The sequence below is a fragment of the Ranitomeya imitator genome, chromosome 6 (assembly GCF_032444005.1).
Source record: "Ranitomeya imitator isolate aRanImi1 chromosome 6, aRanImi1.pri, whole genome shotgun sequence".
NCBI lineage: Eukaryota > Metazoa > Chordata > Amphibia > Anura > Dendrobatidae > Ranitomeya > Ranitomeya imitator.
Genome location: NC_091287.1, coordinates 290860668 through 290876374, shown reverse-complemented (window position 1 = coordinate 290876374; position 15707 = coordinate 290860668). Strand labels below are relative to the sequence as shown.

Sequence of the window (15707 nt, the reverse complement as noted above, 5' to 3'; positions counted from 1 at the left end):
GCTTCCACCTTTCTCACACACCCTGCTCCAGCAGCAAGCATGGCGGATGAGTTGGTTTTCTCCTGTCAGATAACTGCTTCTTCACCCCAATCCCACTGCCACCCTCTGTTACCCTCCCTTCCTTTGAGGTGCACTCTGTGCGCATCTACTCCCCCTCCAACCTCCAACTGACTGTCATTTACCATCCCCCAGAGACAGCCACCACCTTTTTTGACCACTTCACCAACTGGCTACTTCATTTCCTTTCTGCGGACATCCCCACTATCATCATGGGCGACTTCAACATCCCCATTGACACTTCCCTCTCAACTGCCACTAAATTTCTAGCTCTCACTTCCTCCTTCGGCCTCACTCAATGGTCTTCTGTAGCCACTCACAAAGATGGTCACACACTGGACCTCATCTTCACCCGCCTCTGCTCCCTATCTAACCTTTCTAACTCACCTCTTCCACTCTCTGACCACAACCTTCTCACATTCTCATCTCTCTCCACTCCATGTCTACAATCCCCACCCCACAAACTTTCACACCCTCGCAGAAATCTTAAACACCTTGACCTACACTCATTCTCTGAATCCCTCCTCCCTCTCACATACATAAGTTCCATACACAATGCAGATGACGCTGACGCTCTATATAACACCACAATAGCTTTGGAATCTGCTGCCCCTCTTACACATACCAAAGCTCGCAAAATCAACAGACAGCCCTGGCACACCAGCCTGACAAAAGAACTGAGGCGAGTTTCCAGGGCTGCTGAGCGCAGATGGAAAAGATCCCACTCCAACTAGCACTTTATCGCATTCAAACAGTCCCTCACTACTTTCAAGACCACACTTGCCACAGCTAAACAAACCTACTTCTCATCTCTCAATTCCTCTCTCACAACCCTAAACAGTTATTAAACATCTTCAATTCTCTCCTCCGTCCCTGAGCACCTCCTCCCTCCCCACTTATCTCCGCTGAAGACTTTGCCTCATTTTTCAAGCAGAAGATTGATAGTATCAGAGACCGTTTTGGTCAACAACCCCCAGAGCCCTTCCTCCCAAATTCCCAGCCCTCCACCTCCAAAACCAACTTCTCCACCATTACAGAAGATCAACTCTCCACTCTACTCTCAATATCGCATCTCACCACCTGTGCACTTGACCCGCTCCCATCCCACCTCATCCCAAACCTCACCACAGTCTTCATCCCAACCCTAACCCATCTCTTCAACCTATCACTAACAACTGGTGTTTTCCCCTCAAGCTTTAAACATGCCTCCATCACACCTGTCCTCAAAACCCCTCTCTTGACCCATCCTCTGTATCTAGCTATCGCCCTATATCACTTCTCCCTTATGCCTCCAAACTACTGGAACAACACGTTTACCTTGAACTGTCCTCCCATCTCTCTTCTTGCTCCCTCTTTGACCGCTTACAATCTGGCTTCCGGTCACACCAGATTGTGGTGTGACCTAACTAAGGTCACCAATGATCTCTTAACCGCCAAGAGCAAGCTACTCTGTCCTCCTCCTCCTCCTCGACCTGTCGGCTGCCTTTGACACAGTGGACCATTCCCTATTATTACAGACCCTCTCATCCCTTGGCATCACAGACTTGGCCCTATCCTGGATCTCTTCATACCTAACAGACCGAACATTCAGCGTCTCCCACTCACACACCACCTCCTCACCTCGCCCCCTAGCTGTCGGAGTTCCACAAGGTTCAGTCCTTGGGCCCCTGCTCTTCTCCATTTACACCTTTGGCCTGGGACAGCTCATAGAATCTCATGGCTTTCAGTATCTATGCTGATGACACACAGATCTACATCTCTGGACCAGATATCACCCCCCTACGAACCAGAATCCCTCAATGTCTGTCCACTATTTCATCCTTCTTCTCCGCTAGATTTCTCAAACTTAACATGGACAAAACAGAATTCATCATCTTTCCCCCATCTCACGCGACCTCCCCCCCCCCCCCCACCCACCCCCCCAACGAACCTATCCATTACAGTAAATGGCTGCCCACTCTCCCCAGTCCCACAAGCTCGCTGCCTTTGTAATCCTTGACGCTGATCGCTCCTTCAAACCACATATCCAAGCCCTTTCCACTTCCTGCCGACTTCAACTCAAAAATATTTCACGAATCCGTTCATTCCTCAACCAAGAATCTGCAAAAACCCTAGTCCATGCCCTCATCTCTCGCCTTGACTACTGCAACCTCCTGCTCTGTGGCCTCCCCTCTAACACTCTCGCACACCTCCAATTTATTCTAAACTCTGCTGCCCGACTAATCCACCTGTCCACCCGCTATTCCCCGGCCTCTCCCCTCTGTCAATCCCTTCAATGGCTCCCCATTGCCCAAAGACTCCAGTACAAAACCCTAACCATGACGTACAAAGCCATCCACAACCTGTCTCCTCCATACATCTGTGACCTCGTCTCCCGGTACTTACCTACACGCAACCTCCGATCCTCACAAGATCTCCTTCTCTACTCTCCTCTTATCTCCTCTTCCCACAATCGTATACAAGATTTCTCTCGCTTATCACCCCTACTCTGGAACCCTCTACCACAACACATCAGACTCTCGCCTACCATTGAAACCTTCAAAAAGAACCTGAAGACCCACCTCTTCCGACAAGCCTACAACCTGCAGTAACCACCGATCGACCAAACCGCTGCATGACCAGCTCTATCCTCACCTACTGTATTCTCACCCATCCCTTGTAGATTGAGTCCTCGCGGGCAGGGTCCTCACTCCCCCTGTACCAGTTATGACTTGTATTGTTTAAGATTATTGAACTTGTTTTCATTATGTATACCCCTCCTCACATGTAAAGCGCCATGGAATAAATGGCGCTATAACAATAAATAATAATAATTACACAAACTACCATAAGAAATTGTACAGCTGCATTTTTATTTTGGTTTGTTTTCAATTTATGTACATAAAGTACCTGAGGTGTGAACTGACGACTAACATTTTTTTTTTTTTTTCCTTTTTGTGAATCTATCTGCAGCAAGGTAACTTCAACAGTTCTGTTGGTTCAGATGGTTATATGCTGTCATCGCTGACATGTGGCATGTCACCTGTCACCACCATAACAGAGGGCCTGCAGCAAGTAAGACACCATGTGGTTGTTTTTCTAGTTAGCTAGGCAATCTGCATAATAAAATAAAATTGCTATACTGATAACTGATAGTGGAAAAACAATCAGTAGCGACCCCCCCCCCCCCCCCATTTTGAGTTGTTCAACCCCCTTTCCAACATGGACAGTTTCAGCGTTTGGGTTGTTTTTTTTTCCTTCCCTTTTTCCAAGAGCCATAATTTTTTATTGATTTTTTTTTTTTTTTATTTTTTACATTTTTTTTTCACAGGGTACATTTGTTGTAAACATTACCTGGCAGTATGATCCTCCTCATCAGTAAGATTACAGCAGTAACAAAACTTGTGTAATGTTGGTTTTTTTTTGTGGGGAAAGGGAGTTTTAATAGTTTTAGTAGTGAATAAAAAAAAACTTGGCTTTTTTCAAAACCCATAGCGTTTTCATTTCTCAGCCGGTGGAGCTGTTTGAGGGCTTATTACATGATTAGACAACACTTTTATTAGTGACATTGATAGGTTTGAAATTTTGATCTTCGAACATCCTTTTTTTATTTATTTTTTTCCGATGTCTGCTGATTGGATTCATTTTATATTTTGATCGAACTTTTCTGAACTGGACTTCAACAGACTACCGGCTGTCATAGCAACTGATCAACACCCGTGGGTTGAGCTTTACACTCTTTTCTTGCTTCACACCACACTTATAGTAGCACAGCCATTTTCTATACATTTTTTTTTTTCCCCTCCATCCACCGGTATATATTAATTTCCCCTTTACAGCCTTTTTGGTCTTGTCAGATTCTGTGAAACACTGACAGGACATTTTAGTCATGTCTTCCACTAATTTTCAAACTTGCTACAGGCTTCTCTCTTCATATAGATCTTCCTTTCAGGCTGTATATTCATGTTTAGTGAATTTATTTTCACTAATCTAGGTGGCTCTTCCTGTGACCAATGTTTCGTAATTATTTTCCTGGTTTGAGAAAGTGTTTTCACAGTAGCCAGTTGTTCTGAAGCTGTACCTGTTAATTCCAAAACATAGCCCAACAACCCCACTTCAGGATTTCATGGCTCCTTATGTTCTATAAATTAATCCTGTTGCCTCTCTCCTGAGGTATTGCAATGCCCCACAAGACCATAACCTTCATTTAGATCTGCTTATCTTCAGTGCACTTTGCATCTGTTCTCAAGCCATTTCCATAGTACTTGTGGGGTTCTCTACACCCTGCGAATCAGGAATAATTGAGATCTTTGTCTCACATTCAGGGATAAAACTCATGGAGAGTCCCATATTTTTTCCAGGCTTCCCCATTTATTCTGCATACATACAGCCACTCCCCATTTCTTTTAAATTGGCTCACTTTTGGCTCACTTTTGTCCCCAATGTGCTGGGGCAACAATGTTTCTTTATGCTGTTGATATTTTTTTTACAGATTTAGATTTGATAATATGCTTTAGAACTGCTGAGGAGTCTATATTTAACGCCTTCACGACATGCGCCATACATGTACTGTGCACATCATGTCTCCCCCTTTGATGTGGGCTCTTGCGGCGAGCCCACATCTTTCCCAGCACTTGTCCGCTGTTTTGAACAGCGGACATGTGCATGGAACATTGACAGCTGCATTTAACATGCAGTTCCTGAAATGGCGCCGGAAATCCATCCATCGGTGACCCCCATCACGTGACCGAGGGGTTGGCATGACAACCAGAGGTCTTCTGCAGATCTCTATGGCTGTCAATGCCGGATTGCTATGAGCACCGCCTGATGGTCGGTACTCATAGCAAGTCGGCAATTCTGCTACATACAGGCGATGTGATCATTGCCTGTGTGTAGCAGAGGCGATCAGGTTATGGCAGCTTCTAGTCTCCCCTGGAGGCTATTGAAGCATGCCAAAAGTTTTAAAAAAAAAAAAAAAAAAGCAAAGGAAAAAAAAAAAATTAACCGATTGCCAAACAGCATAACAAGAAAAAAAAAGTCAAAACGCCAGAATTACGGGTTTTTTTTTTTTTTGGTTGCCGCAACATTTCATTAACCCCTTCCTGACCTGTGACACAGCGTATGCGTCATGAAAGTCGTGCCAATCCGACCTGTGACGCATATGCTGTGTCACAGAATGATCGCGTCCCTGCAGATCGGGTGAAAGGTTTAACTCCCATCTCACCCGATCTGCAGGGACAGGGGGAGTGGTAGTTCTGACCGCTCTGATTGGCAGTTTCACTTTCAACAACCAATCAGAGCGATTTGTAATATTTCACCTAAAAAACTGGTGAAATATTACAATCCAGCCATGGCCGATGCTGCAATATCATCGGCCATGGCTGGAAACACTTGTGCCCCCACCCCACCGATCGCCCCCAACACCCCCCCCCCCCTCCAGCCCTCCGATCTGTGCTCCGCCCCCCTCCGTCCTGTGCTCCGCTCCCCCGTCCTCCTGTCCGCTCCAATCACACCCCCCGCACTCCGATCCCCCCCCCCCCCCCGTGCTCCGATCCACCCCCCGTGTTTCGATCCACCCCCCCTTGCTCCGACGCTCCCCCCGTGCCCTGATCTTAGACCCCCCCCCAATACTTACCGAGCCTCCCGGGGTTTGTCCGTCTTCTTTCCTGGGCGCCGCCATCTTCCAAAATGGCGGGCGCATGTGCAGTGCGCCCGCCGAATCTGCCGACTGGCAGATTCGTTCCAGAGTGAATTTTGATCACTGATAGGTTATATCTCAGTGATCAAAATAAAAAAAATAGTAAATGCGCCCCCCCCCCCCCCCCTTTGTCACCCCCATAGGTAGGGACAATAAAAAAAATAAAGATTTTTTTTTTTTTTTTCCACTAAGGTTCGGGTAAGTAGTAGGGGATAGGGGTAGGGTTAGTGTTCGGGATGTGCACACGTATTCTGGTCCTCTGCGGATTTTTCCGCAGAGGATTTGATAAATCCGCAGTGCTAAACCGCTGTGGATTTACCGCGGTTTTTCTGCGCATTTCACTGCGGTTTTACAACTGCGATTTTCTATTGGAGCAGTTGTAAAACCGCTGCGGAATCCGCAGAAAGAAGAGACATGCTGCGGAATGTAAACCGCTGCGTTTCCGTGCAGTTTTTCTGCAGCATGTGTACAGCGATTTTTGTTTCCCATAGGTTTACATTGAACTGTAAACTCATGGGAAACTGCTGCGGATGCGCAGCGTTTTCCGCAGCGTGTGCACATACCTTTAGAATTAGGCTATGTGCACATGGTGCGGGTTTGGCTGCGGATCCGCAGCAGTGTTCCATCAGGTTTACAGTACCATGTAAACATATGGAAAACCAAATACGCTGTGCCCATGGTGCGGAAAATACCATGCGGAAACGCTGCGTTGTATTTTCCGCAGCATGTCAATTCTTTGTGCGGATTCCGCAGCGTTTTACACCTGTTCCTCAATAGGAATCCACAGGTGAAATCCGCACAAAAAACACTGGCAATCTGCGGTACATCCGCAGGTAAAACGCAGTGCCTTTTACCCGCGGATTTTTCAAAAATGGTGCGGAAATATCTCACACAAATCCGCAACGTTGGCACATAGCCTTAGGGTTGGGTTGGAATTAGGGTTAGGGTTAGGGGTGTGTTGGGGTTAGGGTTGTGGTTAGGGGTGTGTTGGGGTTAGGGTTGTGATTAGGGTTACGGCTACAGTTGGGATAAGGGTTAGGGGTGTGTTGGCATCAGAATTGAGGGGTTTCCACTGTTTAGGCACATCAGGGGGTCTCCAAACGCAACATGGCGCCACCATTGATTCCAGCCAATCTTGTATTCAAAAAGTCAAATGGCGCTCCTTCCCTTCCAAGCCTTGCCGTGCGCCCAAACAGTGGTTTACCCCCACATATGAGGTATCGGCGTACTCAGGACAAATTGGACAACAACTTTCGTTGTTCAGTTTCTCCTTTTACCATTGGGAAAATAAAAAAATTGTTGCTGAAAAATCATTTTTGTGACTAAAAAGTTAAATGTTCATTTTTTTCCTTCCATGTTGCTTCTGCTGCTGTGAAGCACCTGAAGGGTTAATAAACTTCTTGAATGTGGTTTTGTGCACCTTGAGGGGTGCAGTTTTTAGAATGGTGTCACTTTTGGGTATTTTCAGCCATATAGACCCCTCAAACTGACTTCAAATGTGAGGTGGTCCCTAAAAAAATGGTTTTGTAAATTTCGTTGTAAAAATGAGAAATCGCTGGTCAAATTTTAACCCTTATAACTTCCTAGCAAAAAAAAATGTTGTTTCCAAAATTGTGCTGATGTAAAGTAGATGTGTGGGAAATGTTATTTATTAACTATTTTGTGTCACATAACTCTCTGGTTTAACAGAATAAAAATTCAAAATGTGAAAATTGCAAAATTTTCGCCAAATTTCCGTTTTTATCACAAATAAACACAGAATTTATTGGCCTAAATTTACCACTAACATGAAGCCCAATTTGTCACGAAAAAACAATCTCAGAACCGCTAGGATCCATTGAAGCGTTCCTGAGTTATTACCTCATAAAGGGACACTGGTCAGAATTGCAAAAAACGGCAAGGTCTTTAAGGTCAAAATAGGCTGGGTCATGAAGGGGTTAAAATGCAATAACGGGCGATCAAAAAATCATCAGCTTGGCACGCAAAAAATAAGCCCTCACAACCAGAGATAATGAAAAATGCAGTCTCTACGGGTCTCGGAAAATTATGCAATTTTTTTTTTTTTTTTTTTAACAAACACAAAATTCACCACTTAAATAAAAAAGAATCTAGGCATGTTTGGTGTCTATGAACTCATAATGACCTGGAGAATCATAATGGCAGGTCAGTTTTAGCATTTGGAATTTTTTTTTCCCGTTTTTGAGTGCATGATATGGTAAAACCAATGGTGTCGATCAAAAGTACAACTTGTCCCGCAAAAAAACAATACCTCACAAAGCCATATTGACTGGAAAATAAAGTTATGGCTCTTGGAAGAAGGGGCGCCAAAAACCAGCACAAAAATGAAAATGGGCTGCGGCACAAAGGGGTTAAATTTGATGTCCTAGGTGGAGTTTGTCAGGAGTTTTCCTCAGCCATCTTCTTCCATAATCGCTCCAGGTGATTGACAGGTCTCTTACACACTTATGAGAATCCAGTCAATCAACTAGAGTTACGCTTGGAGAAGTCTGCCAGACACCGGACTAGTGTAGTGTAAACTCTCAAGCGTTTCAGAGAAAATCATTCCTGGGTGCACTTGTGCAGCCAGTCCCTGATTCAGGCTGCCTGTGGTCTGGGCAGCACAAGTTGACTGACTGGTGCCCTTTGAAGTAAGAACTATACGAGGGGCGATCCAAAAGTAATGATAACCAATACTAAACACAATGAATATAGTCAAAAAAATAAATTTATTTTTCTACATAGTCTCCTAACAAGTCTATACATTTAGTCCATCTCTTTTCTAAACTTAGAATTCCCTTCGAAAAAAATTCTTGATCTTGACCCTCAAAAAAAAATCCCCAACAGCGGTTATCACGTCGCTATTGTCGTCAAATTTCTTGCCCCGGAGGTGTTCCTTGAGCCGAGGAAAGAGAAAAGTCACTGGGGGGCTAGATCTGGTGAATAGGGGGGGTGTTCCACCAGTTCAAAGCCCGCTTCTTGAATGGTAGCCATGGCAACAGCAGCTTTGTGAGCCGGCGCGTTATCTTGGTGAAACAACACTCCAGCCCGCAGTTTGCCGCACCTTTTCTCCTTGATAGCCTCCCGCAATCTTCTTATTTGTTCTGCGTAGTAGGAGCCCGTAATAGTGGCTCCCTTCCCCAAATAGTCCACCATAATAATTCCTTCAGCGTCCCAAAAAACAGACGCCATAACCTTCCCTGCTGAGCTTGACACTTTGAATTTCTTCGGCGTCGGTTCGTCAGCTCGTTTCCATGTCATCGATTGTTGTTTAGTTTCGGGATCAAAGTGTTGGATCCAGGTCTCGTCCATGGTCAAAAAACGTGACAAAAAATTTTCCTTGTCTGCTTGGAACTTTTCGAGATTTGCTATTGAAATGTCAACTCGTTTCTTCTTTTGTTCGTCGGTTAACATTTTTGGCACCCAACGCGCGGAGACCTTTCTCATATGCAATTCTTTTGCAAGGATTCTTTGAATACTGCCATTTGAGATCCCTGTGACCTCAGCTACATGCCTGATAGTCACTCTTCGATCTGCCAATACAACTTCTTCAACTTTTTTCACGTTATCTCCATTGAGGGACGTGGATGGGCGTCCTTCACGATGTTAATTTTCCGTCGATGTTCTTCCCAGCTTAAATTCCTTGGCCCAGCGTGCAACTGTGGAATATGGAGGAGAAGAGTCCCCCAATGTTTCCACCAAGTCGCTGTGTGTCTTTGGTAGTCATTTTTTTCAAGCAGTGGTATTTGATGACAGCTCTGAGCTCGTTTTTTTCCATTTTGATGTTCACTCCTCGGCAGTTCATATTCAAATGAATGTAGCTCCCGGGAATCGTGGTCTATTTAAGTAATTTTTTTTTTCCTGGACTAGTGGGTACCTAAGAGAGAAGAAAACATATTTTATTTTAATTTCTGTGTGCAATAGAAATAACCGATTATCATTACTTTTGGATCGCACCTCGTAAGTGGAAATTGATTATTGATCCCCCTATGTCATGCTGAATTTTTTTGGCTTTACTGGATAGGTCTTTTTTTTAGCTTAGTTTGAACTTCCTCTATTTCTTTGTCTTTCATCTAGTGTTGATAGATTCATCTGTGCCAATAGCTCCATGAATCCCCTGGAACAATTGTTTGCCATGTCTTCCCATTTTTCTCAAGAGTTGATCATCAATCTCGAAAGAGGTGAAGACCTGGATCCTAAGTCGCTATTAAGCCCCTTTCTAAATATTTGTTTAAAAAGGCTCGATTCCACCAGGTTCTTGTGCGTTTGTTTAGCATTTCTTTTAGCTTTCTAAAAAGCTGAGTATCTCTGCCACCTTCAGTCAGTGATGCCGTGGGATCATCACAAAAAAAATCTTTTAATTGTCGTCCACGTCTGTTTGCGGGCTTTGTAGTCCATATTAAGACTGGATTTAGTTGCTGTGGAAAAACACAGAAAGGATTAGTATTACTAATACTAGTGTACCCATATAGTTAGCAACCCATCATAATATACTAAGCAAGGAGAATCTTAGTCAAAATATGCTAAAACTATGAACGTTTTTATTAAGTTACAATCAAAAATACATAATATAAGATTTAGGAGTACAATGTGATACGATCATTGGGTGAAAAAAAGGAGCTGTAGAATGGGTCAGGACATAATAACAAATGCGCACACCTAAGAAATTTTATCTAATATTGGAAATTCATGAGACATGTATATCAACTGGTGCTCCTAAATTGAGTTAGTACTCTGTTAAGTAATGGTGGGACAAAGGTCCAATAATGCGGCAATAGTCCACTATCTATGGAGAAGTGCCAGCGAATTTGAGTTGAACGATATACATATTTAAAGTGTGACAAGTATGAGGAGTATTTACCCATTGTATCGGTCAGGCCTGCCTGAACTTCAGCTACCGTTCCCCAACACGCGTTTTGCGTCGATGTCGCTTTCTCAGAGGACGTGGCTTAAGTGTGGCAGCTGTCCGATATAAATACTGCGCTGTTCGTTAAGTGTTGATTGTTTGTTTGACCTTTTTTATAGATGATATTGAATACCAGACCATGGTAACACATAAGTACTGATGGGCTGACAGGTGGAGTCCTCTCCCTCTGTCATACTCATTGGGTGTTGAGGCTATGATCTGTAGAATCTACCAGCTGGAGAAGCACAATATCTTCTCTACAACGCAGCAGGCACGGTTCTTGTACCGGACAATCACTGCATTGTGAAAGTATGGAGCAGAAGGTAGTTAGTCCTTTATTGGACTCCAGCACAGATATGTTTTCATTGGTCTAGACTAGTGTGATCCTGTATGGGCAGTGGAACACCACATGCCAATATTGAATATAATATACAAGAGCGTTTGAATGCAAGTAAACTTGTAATTTGCCCAGACCTAATTACTAATAAACTGCCTCATCCTTACAGGTTGTCACAATGGGACTCTTTCGAACAATTGCGTTGTTTTACCTTGGAAGTTTTGACAGCATTGTCCGCCGCTGCATGATGCAAAGGGAGTGCTGTAAGAAAGAAGAGAAAACGGACTGACCATTACATGCCAAGAACTGCATATGCTTGCTGCTAAAGAGCACATGACCTGATGAAAATCCTACCCTTTCACTTCATCAACTTTCCAGCGTGACACTTATATGTACAAAGATCATGAACGTGCATATTGATAATGTTTGCTGGCAACCAGCATGATACTATGCAAACTGCCTTGAAAGTCCTTTACACTTCGAATGACTTTTTTGTCTCAAAAGAAAAATGAATAAACTGGAGATGGTGCATACTATGCTACTTATTTAATATGTTTGCATCCCTCCACTCTATTTGATGCACTATTTTTTTTTTTTCCTGTAAACGGCTAGCTTTTCTGTAGTAGCCAGATTGGCATCTTGTAGACCAGACACATTTCTGGTGTTAAAAATATACAGTTAGGTCCATATATATTTGGACAGAGACAACATTTTTCGAATTTTGGTTATAGAAATTACCACAATGAATTTTAAACAAAACAATTCAGATGCAGTTGAAGTTCAGACTTTCAGCTTTTACTTGAGGATATCCACATTAAAATGGGATGAAGGGTTTAGGAGTTTCAGCTCCTTAAGTATATATGGACCTAACTGTAAATGATGCTATGGCTTGTCTACCCTCTCGTGCCTCACAAAGATATTTCTAGAATCTGTTATCTATGTATGTCGCGGGCAAGGTCTTTCATGTGGAAAATGGTCTAATTTAAAAAAAAAATTTAACATTGACTCTACATAAATTCTTAGTTTTATATGATTGAAGAATTGGTGTATTTGAAGTTCTTAAAGGGGTCATTAACTTTTAGGACGTCCCCTTCTAAATTGCTATATTTCACTTGTTTAAAAAAAGGCCTGTATTCTCCTCAGGTACCGGCTCCGTTCCAGTGATGTCGGAGCCTGATATCCCAAGGTTCGCATGATGTTATGCTGCACGAGTACTGCAACCATTCAGCGGTTGCTGCACTCTCACCTTCTTCGAATGTAAGTAACCTAGACAGGAAGTCAAAGAGCAGCCACAGCGCTTACTACTTCCGGGTGTCCATTTTGCCTAAAACAAGGGTGGGGAATCTTTTTTTTTTTTTTTTTTTTCCTCTCAGCGAAGGGCCGTTTGGATATTTATAAACTCCGCCCACAAAGTACATCCTGACTCTGGCACTGGTTTCAGGACGTAATCTTTTATTGCATGCCCTTTAGTGTTCAGTAGTGAACGCTGCGTGTGTATGCTAACAGAGCAAGAAGAAATTAACCCCTTTCTGACAGCTGATGGGATAGTACATCAGCTGACAGTATCCACCACTTTGGATGCGGTGAGCCCACCTCAAAGCCGCGACATGTCAGCTGTTTTCAACAGCTGACATGGGCGCGAGTGGAATCATGATCCGCCCACGCCCATTAACTAGTTAAATGCCAAGCGAGTACGCGCACCGCTGACCCCCTGTCACATGATCGGTGGTCAACGGTGCATTTCCATTACAACCAGAGGTCTCAAGACCTCTATGGTTGTTGATGGCAGATTGCTATGAGCGCCACCCTGTGGTCGGCGCTCATAGCAAGCCTGTAATTCTGCTGCTTAGAGGTGATCTGTGCATCACCTCTATGTAGCAGAGGCTATCGAGTAGTGCATGCTTCTAACCTCCTAAGGAGACTATTGAAGCATGCCAAAATTAAGTGTTTAAACATATAGAAAAATAAAAGTTAAAATCACCCCCCCCTCCCCTTCGCCTAAATCAAAATAAAACCATTAAAAAAATTCAAACCTACACATATTTGGTATCGCCGCTTTCAGAGTTGCCCGATCAATAAAAAAAGATTACCTGTTCGCTAAATGGCGTAACTAGAAGAAAGAATCAAAACGCCAAAATTACGTTTATTTGGTCACCACGACATTGACCGTCATTGCATTTTAATGCAATCAAAAGAATGTTTCTGCACAAAAGTGGTATAATTAAAAACATCAGCTCAGCACGCAAAAGATTAGCCTGCACCAACCCGAGATCACGAAAAATGGAGACACTACGGGTATCAGAAAGCTGCGCAATTTTTTGTTTTGGTTTTTTTAGCAATTGTTTGGATTTTTTTTTTTACCTCTTGAATAAAAGAGAACCTAGACATGTTTGGTGTCTATGACCTCATAATGACCTTGAAAATCATAATGGCAGGTCAGTTTTAGCATTTAGGAAACCTAGCAAAAAATCCAAACAAAATCAGTGTGGGATTGCACTCTTTTTGCAATTTCATCGGACTTGGAATTTTTTTCCCTTTTTCTGTTACAGGAGATGCAAAAAATTCCAACTCGTCCCGCAATAAATAAGCCCTCACATGGCCATATTGACAGAAAAATAAAAGTTATGGCTCTGGAAAGAAGGGGAGAGGGAAATAAAAAAAAAAAAAAAAAAAAGCTCCGGGGGTTAATGAGCTTGCGGCAATCAAAATACAGCTCCTTGCCCGAGAATGCTGTCCCTGAGAATCTGCTTGGGGGGCCTGATAAAAGGTCATTGAGGGCCGTAAATGGCCCTGGGGCCTGAGGTTCCACATCCCTTGCCTAAAAGGTGTGAGTGAAGCGGCTACTGATTGGTTGCAAGGCTCACGTGTCATAATATCCTGCGCACCCTAGAACACAGGTGCTGACATTGCTGGAATGGCTTTGGCACCGGACAGGAGTGGTTTTAGGCTGGGAAACCTATAGCAATTGAGAAGGGGTTGACTAATTAGTCCAATTTTCTGTAGTTGAAATGTTTTAGACAAGGCTTTCTCTCTTACAGACTTTCACGTATTTCATTATTATGCAATAGTATTAATCTATTAGGGTATGTTTACACTACCTTTTTTTTTTTTTCAGGTAATTTTTTTTTTTCCTCCAGTAGTCAAAAATGCCATTTTTTTTTTTTCAAGTTGAAGACCATGCAGAAATTGCAGCTTTTTTTTTTCTTTTCTTTTTGCTCGTCTTACTGACTTTTTTTTTAATGCTTTTTTTTTTTTTTAAATCCATTAATCAATGAAAAAAATATAACTTTTAAAGATTCCTGACAAAACGTCCCGGTGTCTTTTTAGCCTTACCATTGACTTCTGTAACGGAACAATTGAACGTCGTAACGTAAAATTCCAGAATAATGTGCGTGTTGCTTTATTTTAAACACTGGACGTCTTTGAAAGTCTGAAGCATTTAAAAGATGTTTTGAAAGCCTAAACTCATGAACAGCAAATGGCTTTCCTATATAAAAATTAATATAACCATTATTTTTTTTTTTTTAATCTTTTTGTTAACGTTTATCCCATTTGTTGTTTTTGTTTTTTTGGGGTTTTTTTCAGCATGCGCCCCCTCAAAAAAATGACAGAACGAGATGCAGTTTGAACATACCCTTAGATAGCTTTCTACCTCTATGCACCATCCAAATACCAAAGTGGTACCCCAGGACTGTCAGACAACATTGATGACTATAGAGTACGTTTTAAATGTTATTTGTTTTTAACGATTCATAGATGTTGGATAATTCAGGAAATTTCAACTACAATCAGTATTTTAAATTTTTGATAGTATTGCATAATACATGACTAGTGTTTGACAGTTTTCCTTACTGATATGTCTCGTGAAGTGCAATAACAAAGCGCAAATGCCTTTTTAAAAAGTTTGTAATTACCTAAAAGAGAACATTGCTTGGTTGAAATGAAGGGTTTTTTTTTGTAGTTGTCTTGGAATTTATAGTATATTGATGAATTCTGCTTCTGCACAATATTTGCATATTGACTTTATTCAGGGACATTTCATACTGTCTAAAATCTGAAGTTGTTAAGGAATGCTAAGAGCGCATGCTTTGTTGGAGATTCTGCTATCTGTATTAAAATTTCCCCATTTTTACTCATTGCGACATTTATACTGGTGGCTATGATGAATTGGTTTGCTAGGTATTCCAAATTAAGCTCGACTCAGATGGGCTGTTTTACTCACATAAGAGAAAAATTGGCTGCTTATTTTGATTAGTGCGTGGCCTAAGTATTATCAGCAAACTACAGTCCAATGGAAGGTAAGGCGATTTTAACCAGAATAATTTTCAAATGATGCAAGTAATTTGCTGCAGATACTAGACATGCTATACATTTTTCAAATTTAACCAAAACCTAGGGTAAAAGCAATGAGTAAATGCCCTGCAGTAAGTAAATGGCTAGTAGTAGTACATGTAAATAACGGGGTACTTTTTGACACTTTTGTTCAAAAGAGCGTGAAGGCCACATCACCGAGATAAGGTTTATCCTATCAGACTGGTCCCTGACCTTTGCATCACACCTCACCTCATCAGGCCTCAAAATAGACAGGGATGGCAGGACTTTAACATGAGTTTCACACCTGCTTATGGAAAGCCAAATAGACGACATACACAGCCATAAAAAAGATCACATTTGTAACAGGCTAGGCTAGGGCTACAAAGCAACCTTCGCTGCAACACACGTCTCTCTGCAAA

At 42.5% G+C, this 15707-nt stretch overlaps 1 protein-coding gene across 2 annotated transcripts in view; it reads left to right on the top strand.

Annotated features, from left to right (window-relative positions):
- The window catches only part of KDSR (3-ketodihydrosphingosine reductase), a 55018-nt gene extending 43494 nt beyond the window's left edge, over nt 1-11524 (top strand). For both annotated transcript variants that reach the window (XM_069730649.1, XM_069730650.1), the window contains 2 exons: nt 3010-3111; nt 11144-11524. In XM_069730649.1, the coding sequence (XP_069586750.1) occupies nt 3010-3111; nt 11144-11263 (222 nt within the window). In that variant the 3' untranslated portion in view covers nt 11264-11524. The remainder of the gene's footprint in view (nt 1-3009; nt 3112-11143) is intronic.
- The last annotated feature ends 4183 nt before the right edge of the window (nt 11525-15707 follow it).